This window comes from Mesoplodon bidens, assembly GCF_964165515.1.
Source record: "Mesoplodon bidens genome assembly, chromosome: 16".
In the NCBI taxonomy this organism is placed as follows: Eukaryota; Metazoa; Chordata; class Mammalia; order Artiodactyla; family Ziphiidae; genus Mesoplodon; species Mesoplodon bidens.
This window is the reverse complement of record NC_138173.1, coordinates 50,391,058-50,412,916: the sequence shown is the minus strand read 5'-3', so window position 1 is coordinate 50,412,916 and position 21,859 is coordinate 50,391,058. Positions and strand designations below refer to the sequence as shown.

Here is a 21,859-nt window from a genome sequence, read left to right as displayed (position 1 = left end):
TTCTTCACTAAGTGGCTGTAAGCACATGTGATAGTGTTATCTTTGTAAAAATGCATATTAAGAATGTTTTTATCGGTTTATATACAACCCTATAGATTTGTAGGATAAGTTTCGAATCTGTTTACCATAAAGTAAGTATGCAACGTCTGTCAAAAAAGATTACTGTGGTGGGATTTCATTTAGTATAGCCGAATAGTTTATCAGATATGGTGTATGTCTGAAATTTAAAAGCTGTTCTAGAATAATTCTTGGACCAGTTTTCAATTGTAGATAAAAGCAAAGTATGGAAGTAATATTTTGAAAGTGTATGATAAACATTTTGGAGCATACATTAATATAATTTCCCTATGGGGGTTAGTTTTGGCTTTTCACAAAAGTATGTATCTGCCAACTGCTCTTGCATTTAAGTTATGAAGTCATTCTACTTTGCTTATTTTATTAAGTAACATTTTAGATCTTAATATTTTCCTTAAAGTTTTTATTACCATTTAGCAATTTGTATTCTTAATTATACTTCCTGATGTTAGAAATAAAAAGGTACGTTTCCAGATGGAGATTAAATCGTTTTAACAGCCATTATCACTGCCATTTCTGTGTTAACTATAAAGTAATATACTGTCTTTTTTTTTAATCAGAAGTTTCTTTTTTTTAATTTATTCATTTTTATTTTGGGCTGCATTGGGTCTTCATTGCTGAACACGGGCTTTTTTCTGGTTGCGGTGAGCAGGGGTTACTCTTCGTTGTGGTGCGCAGGCTTCTCATTGTGGTGACTTCTCTTGTTGGGAACACGGACTCTAGGCTCGCGGGCTTCAGTAGTTCTGGTGCACAGGCTTAGTTGCTCTGCAGCATGTGGGATCTTCCCGGACCAGGGCTCAAACCTGTGTCTCCTGCATTGGCAGGCACATTCTTAACCACTGCGCCCCCAGGGAAGCTCTATACCGTCATTTTTGACTAATGGCGATGTTGCAAAATTCAGTGAGAATTTTCATTTGTCATACACAGAATTTAGCATTTTCTCAGTTTTCTCCTGGTTTCTTTCTCCTATTTCCTCCTAATCTTACAGTTAAACACAGTTTACACTTAACACTTATTCTTTAATTAGTTGTCATAGCATACAGTTATAAAAGACTGGTGCTCTTTGGATATGCTAAATAGTTAGCCACAGTCTTCAGTGAAAAGCAGGCTAGAGGTTTCCATAGCTTAATGCTAAAGTCAATACTATTTGAAATAAATTGTGCTTATCAAATAAAATTTGGAAAGCCAGGTTATTTAAACAGGTAATACATATGCCTGTGAAATGCTGGACCCCAAATCCTTATTTGTTAAGATACTAATATAGGGCAGGGGCTATAGGAGGGTTCAGAAAAGGGAGACTGTCTAAAAGATTAGTCATTGAAAACCTGATAAACAATTAGCCTAGAGTTGATGAAAGCCTAATTGGTTCTCTAGATTTAGATTTATTTATTTTATGTGCTTGAGTGGGACCACTGGTCTTAATTACTTCCCAGAAAGAAGAAAAGTATCTGGTTTTGTGCTAAGAGTCTTGAATATGTTTTATTAATGAAACTGAATAGAGAATGAAATACTTATTTTTTCTATGCCTTGATATAGCACTTAGGATTCTATTTTTTTCCCCCAAAGGAATGATTTATATTTTTATTTAGTCAAAGTTACTAAGCTTTTCCTTTATGGTACTGGATTTTGTATTTTATTTAAAAGTTCTTTCTCATAATAGGTTTATATGCTATTTATATGTTTTCTTCTAGGACCTTTATGGCTTTATTTCTTCTATTTGAATCCATCAATGATTTATTTGGGAATAGAGAGTAGCTCCCCCCCACCCCCAATAGCTAGCCAACATGATTTATTGAAAAACTATCCTTCCCCCGACTTATTTGAAATGCCACCCATACCACACTTTAAATTCTCATTTATATATGGGACTTTTTCTGAACTTTTTAATCTTTTATAAATTGTGTGTTGATTTCTGAACTTAGCACCAAATACATGCTAAGTTAACTTAGTACCTTTTTTCAAATAAGGTAGATCTATAGTATGTTTTAGTATTCAGTATTTATTTTCCATGTAATTGATAATTGCCACTTTCCCCTCATTTGCTTCATTGTTCTTCTTAATGTCTTTTTCATTAATTCTACTTCAGATTCTTTGCCAGTTTATAAATCTCTTCTGAAAAATGATTATTTTATTAGTTTTATCTTCCTCAAAAAAATCTGGACTCATTCCTGTTTCTGTGAGGTGCATATTTATCTCTCTTTGTCATTTGTTCTGGGGATTCCCTTAGCTTGTCTACTATGATAGTGCTCCAGTTTCTTGGGCATTATGCCTTCCTTTTTCTTTTTTTATTATCATATTTGGTCATTATCATATTCTTCAGTGGCTTTATAAGGAAGGGTACTTTGGAGGTAAATTTTTTCACATCTAAAATTGTGTATTTGACTCTCATACTTGAGTAGTGGTATTGCTAGGCATGGTATTCTCATTTGAAAACTCCAGAATTTTGAAGACGTGATTCTCTTGCTTTCTAGCTTTTGTTGTAGAAGTCAGAAGCCATTTTTATTCCTCATCTTTTATACAGGTGTTTTGTTTTCCTGTCTAGAAATGTGTGGGGAAGAAGCTTTTTTTTTTGTCCCCATTGCTCTGAAATTTTACAATGATATGTCTTAGCTTAGGTCTGTTTTAATTCTTCATATAGGACCTTTTTAGTTTGGAAGCTCATGCTCTCCAGTTCTGGGAAATTTTCTTGAATTATTTCTTTCTTCTTTATGTTCACTGTTTATTCTTTCTGGAACTTCTATTGTTCAGGTATTAGACCTGCTGGACCAGGCTTCCAATTTTCTTATCATTTCTCTATTTTCCATCACTTTGTCTTTGTGTTCTACACTCTGGGATATTTTCTCAACATCTTTCAAATCTTAGGTAGATTAAAAACAACAAATCTCTAATGTTACTCTTTAATTTCCAAGAGCCCTCTGTCACTCTTCTCTGAATATTTTTCCTTTATAGCGTTCTGTTCTTATTTTATGAATGCAATGCTACAGTGGTTTTTAATTTTGCTAAGGATATTAATGATAGTTTTTGTTGTTTGTTTTAGTTTTCTTTTTTTAAATTGAGATATAATTAATATATAACAAAACATTACATTAGTTTCAGGTGTACAACATAATGATTTGATATTTGTATATATTGTGAAATGATCACCATAATAACTGTAGTCAGCATTCATTGTCACACATAGTTGCAAATTTTTTTTTCTTGTGATGAGATTTACTCTAAACTATAGTCACCATGCTGTACATTATATCCCATGACTTACTTATTTTGTAACTGTAAGTTTGTACCTTTTGACCCTTCACCCAGTCCCCGCCCCCCTCCCCAATCTCTTCTCTGTAACTACGAGCAATTTTTGTTTGTTTTAGATTCCACGTATAAATGAGATCATATGGTATTTGTCTTTTTCTGTCTGACTTAATTCACTTGACATAATGCCCTCAAGTTCTTTCCATGTTGTCACAAATGGCAAGGTTTCATTCTTTTAATGGTTGAATAATATTCCTGTGTGTGTGTGTGTGTGTGTGTGTGTGTGTGTGTATCACATTTTGTTCATCCATTCATCCATTGATGGTCACTTAGGTTGCTTTTGTGTCTTGGCTGTTGTAAATAATACTGCAGTGAATATGGGTTTAAGTATATCTTCTCAAGTTAGTGTTTCAATTCCTTCAGATAAATGTTCATAAGTGGAATTGCTGGATCATATGATAGTTCTATTTTTAATTGTTTGAGGAACTAGCATACTGTCTTCCATAGTGGCTATACCAATTTACTTTACCACCAGCAGTGCACAAGTGTTCCCCTTTCTACACATTCATGCTAACACTTATTTCTTATCTTTTTGGTAATAGCCATTCTAACAGGTGTGAGAGATCTCATTATAGTTTTGATTTGCATTTCTTTGATGATTGGTGATGCTGAGCACCTTTTCACATACCTCTTGGCTATCTGTATGTATTCCTTGGAAAAATATTCAGATCCCCTGCCCATTTTTAAATCAAATTACTTGTTTTGATATTGAGTTATATGTGTTCCTTCTGTATTTTGGGCATTAACCCCTTAAATACATGGTTTGCAATATTTTGCAATATTTCTCCCATTTGGTAGGTTGCCTTTTCTTCTCATTGATGGTTTCCTTTACTGTGCAGGGGTTTTTTAGTTTGATGTTTATTTTTGCTTTTGTTGCCTTTGTTTTGGGGTTTGTTTTTGGTATCAGGTCCAAAAAATCATCACCAAGACTTATGTCAAGGAACTTACTGTGTTTAGCATACTGTTTTGATTACTGTATTTTTGTGATATAGTTTGAAGTCAAGGTGTGTGATGCCTCCAGCTTTGTTCTTCTTTCTCAAGATTGCTTGGGCTACTTGGGGTCTTATGTATTACTGACTTAACATATTCAGTATCATGTTGTTGTGTCACTTGAGGAGGAGAGCTCTTCAACTAAAAGATGGGAATAAGGGATTTACACAAATATTTTAAATGTCTTTTTAATTTATCTTATTGAAGTATAGTTGACTTACAGTGTTGTGTTAATTTCTGCTGTATAGCAAAGTGATTCAGTTATATGTATATATATTCTTTTTTATATTTCTTTCCATTATGGTTTATTATAGGATATTGGATATAGTTCCCTGTGCTATACAGTAGGACTCTGTTGTTTATCCATTCTATATATAATAGTTTGCATCTGCTAATCCCAAACTCCCAAACCATCCCTCCCCCAGCCCTCCTCTACCTCAGCAACCACAGGTCTGTTCCCTGTCCTTGAGTCTGTTTCTGTTTCATAGATAAGTTCATTTGTGTCATATTTTAGATTTCACATATAAGTGGTATCATGTGGTATTTGTCCTTCTCTGTCTGACTTCACTTAGTATGATATCTCCAGGTCCATCCATGTTGCTGCAGATGGCATTATTTCATTCCTTTTTATGGCTGAGTAGTATTCCTTTGTGTATATATACCACATCTTCTTTATCCATTCATCTGTCATTGGACATTTGGGTTGTTTCCATGTTTTGGCTATTGTGAATAGTATTGCTGCTGTGAACATAGGGGTGCATGTATCTTTTTGAATTATGGTTTTGTCTGGATATATACCCAAGAGTGGGATTGCTGGATCATATGGCAACTCTTTTTCATTTTTTGAGGAACCTCCATACTGTTTTCTCTAGTGGCTGCACCAATTTACATTCCCAGCAACAGTGTAGGAGGGTTCCCTTTTCTCCACACCCTCTCCAGCATTTGTTATTTGTAGACTTTTTAGTGATGGCCATTCTGACTGATGTGAGGTGGTACCTCATTGCAGTTTTGATTTGCATTTCTCTGATAATTAGCAATGTTGAGCATCTTTTCATAGGCCTATTGGCCATCTCTGTATGTCTTCTTTGGAGAAATTTCTGTTTAGGTCTTCTGCCCATTTTTTCGACTAGGTTGTTTTTTGTTGTTTTTGTTATTGAGTTGTATGAGCTGTTTGTTTACTTTGGAAATTAATCCCTTTTTGGTCGCATCATTTGCAAATATTTTCTCCCAGTCAGTAGGTTGTCTTTTTGTTTTGTTTATGGTTTCCTTTGCTGTGCAAAAGCTTATGTTTGATTAGGTTCCATTTGGTTTTTTGTTTGTTTGTTTTTTGCTTTTATTTCTATTGCCTTGGGAGACTGACCTAAGAAAACATTGGTATGATTTATGTCAGAGAATGTTTTGCCTATGTTCTCTTCTGGGAGTTTTATGGTGTCATGTCTTAAATGTAAGTCTTTAAGCCTAAAATATCTTCTTTAAGCTGCATACTGACAGGGTTGAGATTTTTAGTGTAATCTAAATAATCTGGAAGTTATTTTTGAGTTTGAAACCTAAATTGAATTAGGTATTTTTCTCAGAAATTCTGCCTTTTGATACATTTTGTCTTAATTTATTGATAAATTGAATTATTTTAAAAACACAAAATTAACATGGTGTAGGATAACTTAAGGCAAGTTTTTGTTTTTTTAAGCTTTAATAGGATATTAAATTTTTATTTTTAAACCTTTACTAATTTTTTCATAAAATCAGTAGAATGTAAGAGAATTGTAGACTTTGAGGATTTCTCTCTATTATTTAATTACTTTTACTGTGTATATTTTCCTGTTACTTGAAAGAAACTGGATTATTGCCATGTTCTCTTACTTATTCTCAGAGTGATTGGTAGCCTAGATAACCTGAGTTACCATCAATAATTTACTAATACTTCTCGGACCTTATTTCAAGTTTTTCTTTGACTTGATTTAAAAGTAAAGGATCAACAAGCACATTGCAAAACAGTAAATCCCCAAAGTGGGATTATGGGTCAGAGTATGCAGACATTTGTGGGTCTTGATGCATGTTGCCAGATTGCTCTAACCATGATGGAATATGAGATTTAGAATATGTATGTAAAGAAAAAAGAGGGATGGAAAATTCTAGGTAGAGTTATACAGCATAGAATTTTCTTTCTTTTATCTTAAAATTTGACCTTAAATATTTCTTTACTTAAACTGTCCTCAAACTTCCAGACTGGAACTGGTTAAACCCTTTTGCAGTCACATAGCTCCTTCCACTTTTTCATCCTTACACTTAAAATAGTTTATATATTTGGGGTATTAGGTGATTGTCCCCAATTTCCCAGTCTCCAGCTTTAAACTTTATGAAAGTGGGGAGCAGACTGTATGTTGTCACAGACATCTAACATAGTTCATATTTTGTTGAATGAATGATTTGGTTGGTGTGTGGTATTCATGAGGAAGAATAAGAGAAGGCTGGAAAATTAGATTGTAGCTAAATTGTAGAGAACCGTGAAAGAGAAACTTGGAAGTTTGAATTTTATTGTTTTGGTAGAAGGGCTCTATTAAAGTTTTGAAAGGAATTTAGGAATGAAGTGGTAGTTGGGTTTTAGGACTAAGCTGACAACTATGTAAAATAGATTAAGGAGAGACTCAAGGTAGATTAGTTAGAAAATTAGGAAATAGTAATGGAGCCCTAGGGTAGTGACTAGGGTAGGAATCAGACAATAAGTATTTATTTAATTGCCTCCTGTATACTGGGCATTGTGCTAATTGCTGGATATATAGCAGTGAACAAAGAAGCTATGATGCATGCTCTTGGGGTACATGTACAGTCTATCATGAAAGCAGATACTCAGTAAAACAACTACAGCTCTATGAATGCTCTGAAAAAAATAGGGGGCCATGAAAGCATCAAACAGATCTGTCATGATTGGCAGAGGCGTCTTGGAAGGCTGATGAGGGTGCTGTTTTAGCTGATACCCATGTAACACATAGCTTAGTGAAGAAAAAGGTGGATTAGCCTTTTAAGCAAAAGGCACAGCATGTGCAAAGGTCCTGAAGTGGTTAAAAACATGCTATGTTTAATGAACAGAGAGGTTTAGTCTGGTTGGTGAAGAGGAGAGTCTTTCAAGATGAGAGTAGTTTGGTAGGGAACTTAGATTAGAGGCAGTGGTTAAAGAGATAATTGACAGGACTTCTCAGTTTGATATAGGCAGCAAGAAGAGGAATCTGATCAATAACTTAGGCTTGAGACTGAATGTTTCATTATAATTTTAATTATGTAAACAGCCTGCATAAACAGGTTCTATATTATAATTTTTAAAAATCTGTACAAAACCAACTGTACATAATTAGTAGCTACTAGGAATAACATGTCTATTTTGAAAAGCAGTATATAGAGATCTTGAAGATTGGAGTTTTAATATATTCAGTATAAACTGTTTTCATTTGTGCTTTTCAGAGTAAAATGGTCTTGGCCTCACTTTAAAGAGTTGTATTTTGGGGGAATGCAGGAGACATACAAAAGAGAAATTGTTAACAGGAGTTGATAAAATAATATCTTTTGGAAAATATGTTCTTTACCTTTAGAGTAGCAGCTTCAGATAAAAGTATTAGGCAGTTGCTTACTTTAGCAGCACAGAAGAGAATGGAATGTATTTATTTAATTTATTTATTTAATTTATTTATTTAATTTATTTATTTTTGGCTGCGTTGGGTCTTCCTTGCTGCGTGCATGCTTTCTCTAGTTGCGGAGAGCAGGGGCTACTCTTCGTTGTGGTGTGTGGGCTTCTCATTGCGTTGGCTTCTCTTGTTGCGGAGCACGGGCTCTAGGCACGCGGGCGTCCGTAGTTGTGGCTCGCAGGCTCTAGAGCACAGGCTCAGCAGTTGTGGCGCACGGGCTTCGTTGCTCTGCGGCATGTAGGAACTTCCCGGACCAGGGCTTGAACCCTTGTCCCCTGCATTGGCAGCCGGATTCTTAACCACTGTGCCACCAGGAAAGCCCAGGAGAATGAAATTTACACATCTCTAAAATAAGTCAAGTACCTACAGGAAACACAAGGAGTTTATTGAGAAGCCACAGGAAACACCAGCTGCAGGAATTTTTCCTAGTCAAAAAAATGCCTGGTTCTTTCAGTAAAATGACACACTTCCCTACTTCTAGTAGCTTAAATAAAATAAGGTTTGGTTAGAGAGCAGTAACAAAGAGACTAAGATGAAACCTGATCATGAAATTGAAGTAGTAGTCATGGACTAATTGTTCTTTGTGTTTGCTGAGAATGTGTACTTAAAGCAAAATTGACCATAAAAAGACAGAGAACAGAATTTGACATGTAAATCCAGGGAGTTCTATGGTTGAGTTGGCTCATACTCATCATGATGTTTTTAACATCAAGCATATTTTAGGGATAAATTTTAAATGATTGTCTTCATAGCTTTAGTTTGTAATTTAGTGTGTAATGATTTTATTGATAGCCTAACTTAATTTTTACATTTTGAATGAAATTCTTCTCTTTGACAATAAACATATAAAATAGGGATAGCACAGATTATATTATTCCCATAAAGGTATTTTTATTAACTTGATTGGTTACTTTTAGGTTGGGAGCTCCAGAATTGCATAATTATATGATTGGCAATATCTTGAATATTTATATTATAAAATTGGGAATGCAGTCAGATCAGGAATTTTAGTTTATAATATTCTAAGGAATTATTTTGTTACTGATATTCTAGGGTTTTTTTTTTTTCATTAAACCAGTGATAACATTAGAAGGCCTAGCAAGTGTGCAATATCTTCAGTGAAGACAAGTAAAAGGAGACAGTTAATGTTTGTGTCTAACACCTGTGTATATGCATATATGTATACCATCCTTCTAAATACTATACATGCATATGTAGATACTCTTTCATCAGGTGACTGACTGGCTTACCTACTAGCAAGGCTTGTTTGTGTTAGTCCTGATAAATTAAGCTCTGCAGTGGCCTCTTTTTCAACCTGACCATAAATTAGAAAATGCAGATTGGTTGATGACATCAGAGGCTTCAGATCAGGGTCTTGGTGTCTGTCATCTTTTTCCCTCCCCCTCTCCTTTCGTGTTTTCTGTGTATGTGTGTCTGTCTCTTTTCCCTTAAATTCAGTGGCCATTTAGGTTATATAGTGTTCTAGTTCTAGGGAGTGTCCTTAGAATTTATAACAAACATGTAGTGGCCCTGAGTTTTAGTTATGTGTTACATTTTATTATTCTTACTACTGATGTTCCTTGTAATAGAATTTCTGTAATACAGAATATGGGGCCCTACCTTCAAGGATCTTACAGTCTGGTTGGTGAAATGAGATAGATTGTGAACGGTACAAGATAATAGCACAAATATCAATAGTGCACTTTTAAGACTCATAATATTTAAGAGAAGGTGACCCATAAGTACCTAAAAATTTCTATACAGAGTGTAGGTCAAAGACTATGTATATGAAACTAAGTTTTTAGACCCAGATAATGTCATTTTTTTCTTTTTTCGTTAGCATGTTGGCAGATAAACTGAACATGACTCCAGAAGAAGCTGAAAGGTGGATTGTAAATTTGATTAGAAATGCAAGACTGGATGCCAAGATTGATTCTAAATTAGTGAGTATTATGTTATCTGTGCAAAATACTAGATATCAGTTGCTGATTATTTGATACTTTGGGGAGAAGTTTTTATTAGGACGTTTATTCTATTAAGAATTTTTGTTTTAATGTATAATAGTTTTTTGAAGGCAACAGCAACCTTCTATTTTGTGTTGTTGGATGAATATTGTCATCTCTGTGCATAAAAATATTTGCAACAGGCATGTAGGTTGTGATGTCATCCTCATGACTTACCTGAGAAACTTGGTTGTTAACATTACAGGATCAGTTTCCCTCTGTCTCATTGTAGGGTCATGTGGTTATGGGTAACAATGCAGTCTCACCCTATCAGCAAGTGATTGAAAAGACCAAAAGCCTTTCATTTAGAAGCCAGATGTTGGCGATGAATATTGAGAAGAAACTTAATCAGAATAGTAGATCAGAGGTAAGAACCACACATCTTCTCTTCTGTCTGGGATTTAGCAATAATGTAATATAATTGTTACATGGACTTCATTTGAGAACAAATTAATTTTGGTTGTATCTGATTCTGTATTTGTTGGGGGTATAAACATTTTATTTAAGAAATTACTAAACGGAAAAGGTTTCTCTCTTCGATGTATTATGCGTTAGTTAAGGCAGCAAAAAAAATTAAGTGTTCCTAGTTTTACCATAATTGGGTTTTTTTCTTTTACCCTTCCTGTGTGCCTTCATTATCTCATTTCCTCGGTGTTTTCAACACATCATTTTGATACTGGCAGATGATAACTTACATGTGTTATCTCTCAAGTGTTTGAAATCATTTTCCTTTTATTCAGTAAATCTAAAGAACTACTTCTGTAAAAATGTTGATCTTCTTATATATATTAGTATTGATTTTATAAAATTTGATTTTATCTGAAAGTCATATTTAATTGTCAGAAAAATATATCCCCCTTTTTGGTAGAAATCCTGCATATTAGATACTAAAGGAATTTGAATGGCCTTGTAATTTTGGGATTCCAAACTACCTCTAATGCTCTTTAGTCATTATGATTATGTATAACTGGAGGGTAGGACATTTTTAGGAAACTGTTGAGGTACATTCAAAGATCTCATTTGATTGAAGTTTTAGCATCAGATTTTGTCCTTAGCATAGTCCTTCAATTTTAAAAGAGAAGGAAGAATTAGGAAATTATTGTCCTTGCCTTTCATCCAAGTCCAGAATAACTGAGCCTGAAAAATAACTTTTATGTAATGGTTGTTTCTGTATGCTTAAGGATCAATTTGTATTGACTTTGGTAATAATATTGGTGATATTGTCATTGTCATACTTTATAATTGGTGAGAAACTGTATCAGATGGTATTTTGGTGTGTTTTGTTGTTGTTCTGAGACACCTCACATTTAGTAATTGAAGAGGTTGTTAAAATCTTAGAGAATGGTTTGGGAGGAGTATTGCTAAAAAACTTTGCTAGTATCACTTTTTTTTGAAACTGGCTTTTCAGAAAGTATTTCTTTTCACCCTATTGATTTCTCTTTGTGTATTTTAGGCTCCTAACTGGGCAACTCAGGACTCTGGCTTCTACTGAAGAACTGTACAGAAAAAATGAAAAAACTATAAAAGAAAGGTGAAATAATAAAACCATTATACAAAGGTGAAACATTTTATAAACAATTAACATATTTAGCATAAATTTTGGAGAATTTGAATAAAATTGGCTATGTTTCATTTATGTCATTATATTTCCTTGTGTATGTAAGTGTGTGATTTTTTAAAAACTTTTTATTTTGGAATAATTATAGATTCACAGGAAGTTGCAAAAATAGTACAGAGAGGTCCTATGCAGCCTAAATCTAGTTTCCCCCAATATTTTCCTCATGTGTTACTATAGTACAGTATCAAAACCAGGGTATTGACATTGGTACAATGGTGTGAATAGCTCTGTACCATTTTATCACTTTTTTGGTAACCATCGCTGCAGTCAAGATACAGAGCTATCATCATCATGAAGATCTCCCTCATGCTATCCCTTTGGAGTCACACCTACTCCAACCAGCTCTAACCCCTGGCAACCATTCGTCTGTTCTCTGTCTCTGTAATTTTGTCATGAGAATGTTACAGCAATGGAATTATACAATAAGTGACTTTTTTGAGATTAGCTTTTTCTACTCATAATGCCCTTGAGATCTCTTTATCCAAGTTACCATATATATCAGTAGTTTGTTTTTTTTTATTGCTAAGTTGTATTCCATGGCATTGATGTACCAGATTGTTAACCATGTACCTATTTTAGGATATTTTGGTGGTTTCCAGTTTGGGGCTATTAACAAATAAGGCTGCTATTTCTTAATTCCTTAAAGTGGCTCTTTAGTCACTCACTAGGCAGCTACAGAGACTTAAATAGGAATATAAGTCGAATTTTATAAATACCTCCTTGAATATTTTGTGCATGTGCGTGCACGCACACAGATAAACACACAGAGTTAAATAGACACCTAAGATATTAAAGAAGTATATAAAGCCCTGGTTGGGTCTCCTTTACCTAGAAGTGGTTTGATTTTTCATTTTGATTGTTGAACTAAAACCCAGTCACAACAGAAGTTTCTGTTTCTGCTCTCAACAAATGGTACAAAGATAAAAGATACATGCATACTGTTCTTTTATTTGACACCTGGTCAGGCCACCCTCAACATACAGTTAAATTTGGAGAATACAGGCCAGATTTGGCCCTTGTGCTGTGGTTTGTGGTATTGGTTCTTCTAAACTGTAATCCAAAGGTGTTGAAGCTAGGAGGAGGATTCCTGGTCAAGGTAAGCCAAATGCTAAGTTTTGATTCATCTATAACCAGTGTTGTGAAAATGCCAAGTTTAGAGGATCACTTGTAGTACAAAATGATCAAGGTTCATAGAGAAAGTACCATAAGGTGGCATATCAGTAACTAGATAGAAACAGACCCTCATTACCTCATGTGTAGGAGCTAATTCCATGGCTCAAAAGTACAGAGCTATAAGAAATGGAGCAGTAGTTATATAAAGTTGCATGTATTATTCAGGCTATGTTGAAATGGGAAGAATGTTTAAGATGCCTGTGTTTCCATCCTCACCAGTGACCCAAGGGCAAAACATTCTTAAAGGCATCATTAATTTTCACTTTTTAATCTTAAGATAGCTCAACCAAGCCATGTTAATAGCAAAGATCTCTAGGTGATTATATCACTAGCAATTAAAAGCAAGTCTGACAGTTATTTAATACATCTTAGTGGACCTGTAAAAACTGCAGGGAGGAAAGATAGTATGTGACTATTAAGCATTTACTATGTGTCAGGCATTTTTACACCTATATATCTAAATAACCCTAAGGAAAAGAAAAGGAATCTAACATTTGAGTGCCTCACTTATGCCTGGAAACACTGAAATTTTTGTGCAAATATTTATATATTGTTGATGAGGAAATATACACAGATGGTCATGGTCATACCTAGTAAATGTTAAAGCAAGGAATTGAAAACAGGCTTTTTCAGTTATGTCACACTGTCTCTCCTTACATCATTATTGCTTTATAAATCCTTCCAGACTAAGTTTACATAGGGTTATGGGATGTATGTTTAGTAGGTTGTAAATGAGAATCTTGATCCACAAAACCATTTAAGTCTCTTGGCACCATTATCTTCAAATGAGAGCAAAAGGGTGTTTTGTTAAGTTTTGTTTTTTAAGCCAGTATAATCATCTGATGCTATTAGCCTCACAAAAGAACCTATTGGAACATACAAAACTTTAATGAATATCTCTGATTCTTTTTTCTATTTATGTACTGCTCCTTCAAGATTATACATTATATGAATAGTTAATATTCACATTTTCTACCACTTTTTGCTTTCAATATTGCTGCCCTTTGAAGAAAGATGATGCCACTATGGATTACCAGTATCAATCAGAAAAATAATCAAACTGTATATAACTAATGGCCATTTTTACACATTACCAAAATTTGTTCATTGTTGAAGTGCACATTGGAGGTTTGCATAAAAGCAAGTTACTTGGTTCTGGATTTAACCTTAAGTTTTGATAACAGGTAAACTGTCCCAGTAAGATGTTGAGCACAAATTATGTACTGATTAATTTTTTTATGCTCTTTATTTTTTTCCATTCAATAATAGACCCTTCTATGTGTCAGCAGTTTTTACAGGCACTGGGAACACGTCAGAGAACAAGAGTTCATGAAGCTTAAATAGTTGCTTGTGTATCTTTTTTAAAAGTTACTATATATTCACAAGCAGTGTGTTTATGCTTTTTAACATCTGAAACATACAAAAGAATATATATAAATAATATCTCCAGTTTAAAGAAAAATAAAATACCCATTTACCAGTATCTCCTACCTACTACTCAGCTTAAGAAATTGAATGGTTCTAGTAACTTTGAAGAGCTTGTGAGCCCCTCACTAATTGTATTTTCCTCTTTGCCCCTGAGAAGTAACCATTACCATGACCTTTATGTCAATTTCTTTATATGTACATCCCTAGCAAAAATGCCTGGTTTTGCATGTTTTTGACACATATTTAATTGAAATCATACTTTGTATTCTGTGGCTTGCTTTGTAAACACTGAAACTTATCCATATTGATTTATTCATGTTGCTGTATTCAGCTGTAGTCTATTCTTTTTCACTGCTTTGTAATATTCCATTGTCTGAATATACCATAATTAATTCATTCAAGAGTTGATGAACACAGGGTGTTTCCAGCTTCTTATCTGGAGTTTTTGGAACCAGCCTGACAGTCATGTGTCTGTTAACTGGAATGTTAAATCCATTCCTTTTATTATGATTACTAACATATATGGGTTTATTTCTACCATCTTATTATAAGCTTTCTATATGTTCCACTTTGTCTTTTTTCCACTCTACTTCTTGCCTTCTTATGGTTCCATTTTTCTTTCATCTTCTACTAGTTGGGTAGCTAAACATTCTATTTTTATAGTGGTCACCCTAGAAATTTTAACATATTTTTGAACTTAATGTCTTAAAATTAATATCTTTGCCCCCTGCCAACAATATGAAGAAAGCTTCTACTGCAGTCATCTTTCTCTCAGCTTGTTGTTTGTGTCCATAGTCTGTCCTTTTCATTGTAACCTCATAAATAAGACATTATTTTGTACAGTAGTACCCTTTTTCTTATTCATTCTTTTTGTAATTAGGTTTTTCTTTCCTCAGGTTGCTTATAGCATTTCCTTTTCATTGGTGTTCTACAGTTTTACAATGATGTGTCTAAGTGAATTTTCTTCTATTTATACTGAAAAGTTTTCATTGGGCCTCCTGATTCTGAAAATGGCTTTTGTGTTGCATTAGTTCTGGAAAATTATCTCTTTGGGTATTTCCTTTTCTTGGATCCTCAAGTTTTTGAGTTCTCACTCCAGAAGAACCTCCCTCCCTTTCATATTTTTTTACCTCTGTCATCTGTGCTGCATTGCTTTTTGGGTAATTTCTTCAGATCTGTTTTCTAATTCATTAACAACCTCTTCAACTGTGTCTAATTTGCTGTTAAACATCCATTCAGTTTCTTATTTCAGTGATTTTCTTCATCTTTGGTAGTCTCTTATCGTACTTTCAATGCCCACTTGTATTCTTTAAATTTATTTTATATTTTATGTTTTGAATCTATTTCTCTGCCACTACTCTTGCCCAAGCTAGCATCCATCACTTAATGAACACAATAACTTCTGAGTTACTCTCCCTGTAACTATTCTTGACACACACCCCCATTCCCACCTGTTTTCCATATTATAGAGTCATTATACAGTCATTTTTTCAAATTTAAATCTGATTGTTTTTCTTCCCTGGTTAAAATTCTTCAGTGGCTCCCCATTGTTAGCCTAAAGACTGAATCCTTAACCTGGCTCTCATTATCTGGCATCTGCTTGCTACATCAGCCTCATTATATGCCAGCCTCAAGCCCTACTGACCTTCTCAGTCCTTAAAGCAGTAGCTTCAAGCCATTTTGACTGCTGCAGAGTAAGGAAAACATTTTACATCATGACCCAATACTATTAAAAAAAACATATTTGGTGTAAAAGTTTTATAAAACAATACCCACCTTTTTGATATGTGGTGATCTCTTTATTCTGTTCTGTTCTATTGGTTTCATAATCTATTTGGTATTCACATTTGAAAAATACTGCTCTAAAGAACAACAGTCCTTCCTATGCTTTAATGTTTGTAATGCTGTTCCCTCTACTTGGGAATAAATTTTCTCTGCTTCCACTTCCCACTTCCCAGAAGCACACATGTACTTTTTTTTTTTTTAATATTCATTCATTTATTGATTTGGCTGCATCGGGTCTTAGTTGCAGCACGCAGGCTCTTCATTATGGTGCGTGGGCTTCTCTAGTTGTGGCACGCAGGCTCAGTTGCCCCGTGGCATGTGGCATGTGGGATCTTAGTTCCCTGACCAGGGATTGAACCCGAGTCCCGTGCATTGGAAGGCGGACTCTTAACAATTGGACCACCAGGGAAGTCCCCGCACATGTGTACTTTTAGTTTATATTTTATTTTTCCTGCAGGACTCAACTCACATCAAAGAAAACTTGACATTTCCTTTCTCAAGGAAGATTTTCCTTACCCGCAGACTAGGCTAGATTCTTCTGTCACAATCTCGGTGTCATTTGTATTATTTACCCCACTATAATTATATTTAATATTTTATAATTAATTGGTTCATTTCTGTCTTAGGCTGTCATTTTCATTTGTTTATGGATAATGCGTGTCTTTTTCATTGCTGAATCCCTAATGCCTGGCTTATAGTAGGCCCTTGATAAATTATTGAATGAATGAATGAGTCTTGTTCAGAATGGTGCAGTGGAAAAAATGTGGACTTGGAGGGGGAAAGGTTGATAAATGTACCTGTTCAAAAACGTGTAAAGACTTCCACAGCCCTTCTTTCCATGAGTTTAGAGTTGATGTCTGAGACAGACACAAACATAATACAATTTGGTAAGTACTATTGTACGTGGAAACACTTAGACTGATGAATTGTTGCTATAGAATACGTTTTTATTTTATGGTTAAGGTTAGTTGAAAAGTTGTTAAAATCAACATGATAACTGCAATTTATGAAAAGTTTCCAAACTTGTCTTTCTCTGGGTCTTGGCTCTTTCTTGGTAATGGTAGAAGGAAAATAGAGGCAGATATTCTAATGATCTCAGATGTTTTCCTTCCTCTCTGCTTCCCAGTGGTCAGGAAAACAGCTGAACAACATATAAAACTATTGACTTCTAAAATCACAGTATTCTGAACTCAGAATTCTGTTTGTCAGCCTACTGTTGACCCCCACATCTAACCACTGTTTTGTTTTCCAGCTGGTAGATGTGTGAACAAAGGAAGAGGTACAGGTATCCTCAAAAATCCTCAAGCATCTTGAAGAGGTCACTTGGGAAGAAACCTTTTTGGTTCTAGTATCACTGCTAACACTGGAGCAGTTGAAGCCCTAAATCAGATTTACCTCAGCAGTAGACGTCACTAGTAAAATACTGAGTAGTAACGACCATCAGTAAGAGAAGTAACCAAGGTCAGGTCCAGACTGTCTGCTAGAGTGAAATGTTTAAAACTTCCACTGAGTCTTTAATTAGACTCTTAGAAAATGGCCTGCTGTTAAATTGTTTTATGTGTTTTCCATGCATAATTCACTCCCACGCATTTTAATTCAGAGAACAAGCCATCCTCTGGAAAAGTGTTAACTTGCTGGAGAGGTAGCACAAACACTGTTAAGTTTTGTTAGTTTTTCATCTCATGTATTTAATAAACTGTTGAATTGTTAGAATCTGCAAGAAATAACATTAAGGCATCTCCTATTTTGGTTCTAAAACTGATTCTTATGCTGACTTCCATTTAGTCTACTGAGATTGGGAGAACAATGCCAGATTGATTCATTTAGTTTTTAAGTATTATAAGGACAATTGAGGAGAAGTTGACATTTTGAACTGGGAAACAGCATGGGTACTTAGGCACAATTCCAGGTAAATAAACGGAGTATGTGTAAATCTGATGGCTTAAACGTATACATCTAAGATTCCATGTGGATCTAGACAGCAGCTGTTTTGAGGACCCAGAGGTATGGCTTATGTGCACAATGGCATGGAAAAGCAATTGGATTGCAGAAACACTTTTATTTAATTAGGACTTGAAATCTGGTGCTCTTAGGGAATAAAATATAGTATTGGATTGCTTTTATTTGTGGACCTTTTTTTTTTCTTGCCTTCTACATTGCCCTTTAAGCATAATAACCATAATTTCTTCATCTTTGTACTCCCTAAACAGTAGGCATAATAGTAGATGCTTAGATATTTACTCCACTATCTGTTTATTCAGGTACACAGGTGATGTTTGGTAAATATTAAAGCAGCAGTCTAGCAGAGAGGGCACTGCTGTGATTCCCTCTGGTTTCCTCAACTTAGGGAGTATGCAGCTTTTCATTTTATTTTAAAGACAAATGGTTTGCATAGAGAGGAAGCACTGATTAGTTGTGTCTTTGTTCAGTTGGCTAATTAGGACAGAGCTGTTGGACCTTCTGTGCATAAGCCAGTTAGTGTTTCTCCACTCCTAGCCACAGATTTGCACCTTGAAACTTTGCCAGCTGTTTCCTAAGTGCATGCCATGAGATGCCAGGAGACGAGAAAACAGTGCACGTAGATCGGCTTAAACTCATCACAACTTTTAAAAACAACGCATAAAGCATGAATCCCATAATGGCAAATCAGAAGCTTTATCTTTGTATATTGAAAGGTCAGTAAATTGGTGTCATATGTGCTGCTGTCATTGTAAACTACGTTGAGAGGGACAAAACTTAAGCTATGACAGGTATTGGAACTTTTGTTATCATTCTTACTTAAAATTTTAAATTTCTGCTGGTGAGTTAGAATAACCAGGCCTAGAAAATACTGGGCAGAATGTGGATGGTTTCCTTGATTCAGAAATCATCCAGAGTTCTACATGATCAGTATGTTTTAACAGACGACATAATTAGAGAACATTCTTGGTTGTCTAGCCATAACTAGACACAGTTATGGGACTTTGGGCCTTGTTCTTTGAAGATTTGTAGGACTCAAATGCGGTTTCACTGAACAGTAAGTAATAATGCCTCATATTTGCTTCATTTTCACTTTTTGTTAACATTCATCTGTAATGATTTACATCGTCTCAAATGAGTCTCAAAACAGTCTTGTAACTTGGACATTATTGTTCAGGTTTATCATTTGATCACCTGGCAGCCTTTTCTTATCTGACTATTAATGACTTAAGGAACTCTGGGAAGAACAGTTGACTATATAGTTTAAAAAAACAAGTCCCATACTGACAAAATTATTTCTCTTATAAGGTGCTATTACATTCTCTTATTAGAAAACAGAATGAAATTTAAGTTCATCATTCATCAAAGTTAAAAACAATACTAAAACTGTTTGCTCCCTTCTAGAACATCTAAAGAAAAAATGAGAGAATTCCCTTTGGCATCTCTGGATATTTGAATAGACAACAAGGAAGAACTGTAGCTTTTTTTTTCCTTTTTCTTTTTTTCAGCTAAATTATCCTAAGAACACTCTGCTCCGACATAGGAGTGCCAGTGGAATAGGAGATGGTAACACAAGATGCACCAGGAGACTCGAGGTTTTGTGTGTTTGAAACTTATATTCTACTATAATGACTAAATTGTAGAGAAGCAAAACTAATGTGTGTGTTTTTTTTTAATTTACCCAATGTTTTGGGTTTTGTCTTCTAGGAGCAGACAAACTTCTTCTGTTTTTTGTTCGTTTTTAAAAATTCACTCTTAAATTTTATAGAACAATGTAAGACAAGGAAAATTAAAAAGTTGTACTACATTAGAACAATATATTTGTTCAAAATAGAAATGTCAAAGACATATAAAGGTATAAAGTGGTATGCAGTGTTTCTTCACATAATTTATTTACATTGGTAAGACTTCTTTTGTCTTTCAACTTTTAATTTCACTATAAACAAAAGTGAAGTAAATACACTTCACTGAATTTATCAACTGAATACTAGATGGGGCCTCAGTATTTAAAAGAGCATAACTCTCTTTTTAATTCAGGAATAATTATGCTGGGTTCTTATGTATGACTGGACAAAAAACATGCGGTTGTATGTTTTGGCATATGTTCTTCCAGATTTTTCAGTGATAGTCATGATATCCAACAAAGGAAATTTAGATTGGAAGGCCTTTTTCTGTACAAGATTCTAATAATCACCCTAAAAATAATTCCAGCACCTATTAGTTACTTTTACTTGAAGTCCTTCAGTATATATATACATGACATAGAATCAGTGACATTAAGTGGTGGAGAATAGGGATGTGGAATTAAGAAGAATTAACTTTTGGAACAGATACCTGCACAATACCATGTTCCTTTCCAGCTCCACTGTTGTTACCAGAAAAAGATTTGGGTAAGTAATAATGAAATTAGTAAAAATATAATGTTTTTATAGCAGACTTTTTTTTCTATCAAGCCTTCTTCCTCTGTCATTCATGTTTAAAGCTTTCCCAAGCAAGCAGAATGAAAATTGTAAATCTTAGCTTTAACGTATATTATTACCATAAAGGAAAGGAATCTATACACACACACACACACACACACACACACACACACACACACACACGTGTAGAACAGTGATGTGGGTGTTGTGCAATCAACAAAACACTTGTGCAATAATTAAAGAATTTTTAAACTGAAGATTAAATTGGAATGTTGTTATAAACATGAGGGAAATGGCCAACATTTTTCGTTGTATCAAAAGAAAACTCATTTCTAAAAATAAGCACCCTCTTTGTGATGACCCTTTAAAATAGTTTTAAGTGATTGCATTCACAGATGAGCTTTTGGGTCTGCAGCCCTTTGCTGTAAGTGGTTTGCTCTTTGATCCTGTAGCCTTTAATCAGGTGTGTATCGAGAAGAAGAAAGCACTGGCATGGCGATATCACCCTCCAGACTCTGCATCTCTCTGAAAGTGAACATGCCATGACTAAAACAGCCTGCTGGGTCCTGAAAGGTTTCCTTTGGTGTATGAATTTAAGAAAACATTGCTAAGCTTTATTTTACCAAATTGAGGCAAACGTGGACCTTTCTAAAGTTACCAAATTTAAAAATCACCTTTACCGAAAAGGGAAAGAAAAGTGTTTTTATCTTCCATGTTTCATTTTAAGTTCCCAGAAATTAGAATTAAAGGATTGAGAATGTTGCCTAGTCTTTTAACTCTTGACCTTCAGTGTTCAATCCCTTTGTAATTCAAGACTGATTTAGTGTAATCTTTTTTTAGAGTGTCTTGGATAGTGCCGTCAGAAATGCAAAAACCAAAAAATTATTCTTTTTATTCCATCTCCCACCCCACTCAAATCCACACTTCTTATCACTACTGATCCTGTTGTTTAGATACCAGACCTTTCTTCCAGGTCCTTTTTCTCTTCGTATCAAAAAAGTTTTTTCCCTAATAACTTAGTGACTAAGATCTAGGTTTGAGTTCTTTACCAGACATAAATTGTTATAACTTGGCCTTGGGCAAGTTACTTAACCTCTGTAAAGACTTTTTCCAATACCAATTTCATAGGGTTATGGGGTTAAATGAAACAATTCATGCACAGCAATTAACACAGTACCTGCCCTCAGTAGCTGTTAGCAAGCACTCACTATTTCCCTGCTTGCCCTTCCCCTCCTTGCTTCCCTCACCTGCTCTCCTCACCCTCCTTTATCCTTCTTCCCCCCCTGCCCTTCGTCCTCTTCCTCCTCCAATTTGAGTGAATGCTTGGCACAGGGTAACTACTCAATGAAGTGGTAGTTTTCACTGTTACGAAACTACCTTCTCCTCTCCAAGAATCAAGCCCTCATTATTTCTCTTCTGGAACACTGA

At 34.7% G+C, this 21,859-nt stretch overlaps 1 protein-coding gene across 1 annotated transcript in view; it reads left to right on the top strand.

Moving 5' to 3' along the window:
- EIF3E (eukaryotic translation initiation factor 3 subunit E) overlaps nt 1-11,694 on the top strand; it is a 50,364-nt gene extending 38,670 nt beyond the window's left edge. Inside the window, exons 11-13 of the mRNA XM_081258305.1 lie at nt 9,886-9,988; nt 10,281-10,415; nt 11,502-11,694. Of these exons, the coding sequence (XP_081114431.1) occupies nt 9,886-9,988; nt 10,281-10,415; nt 11,502-11,540 (277 nt within the window). The 3' untranslated portion in view covers nt 11,541-11,694. The remainder of the gene's footprint in view (nt 1-9,885; nt 9,989-10,280; nt 10,416-11,501) is intronic.
- The last annotated feature ends 10,165 nt before the right edge of the window (nt 11,695-21,859 follow it).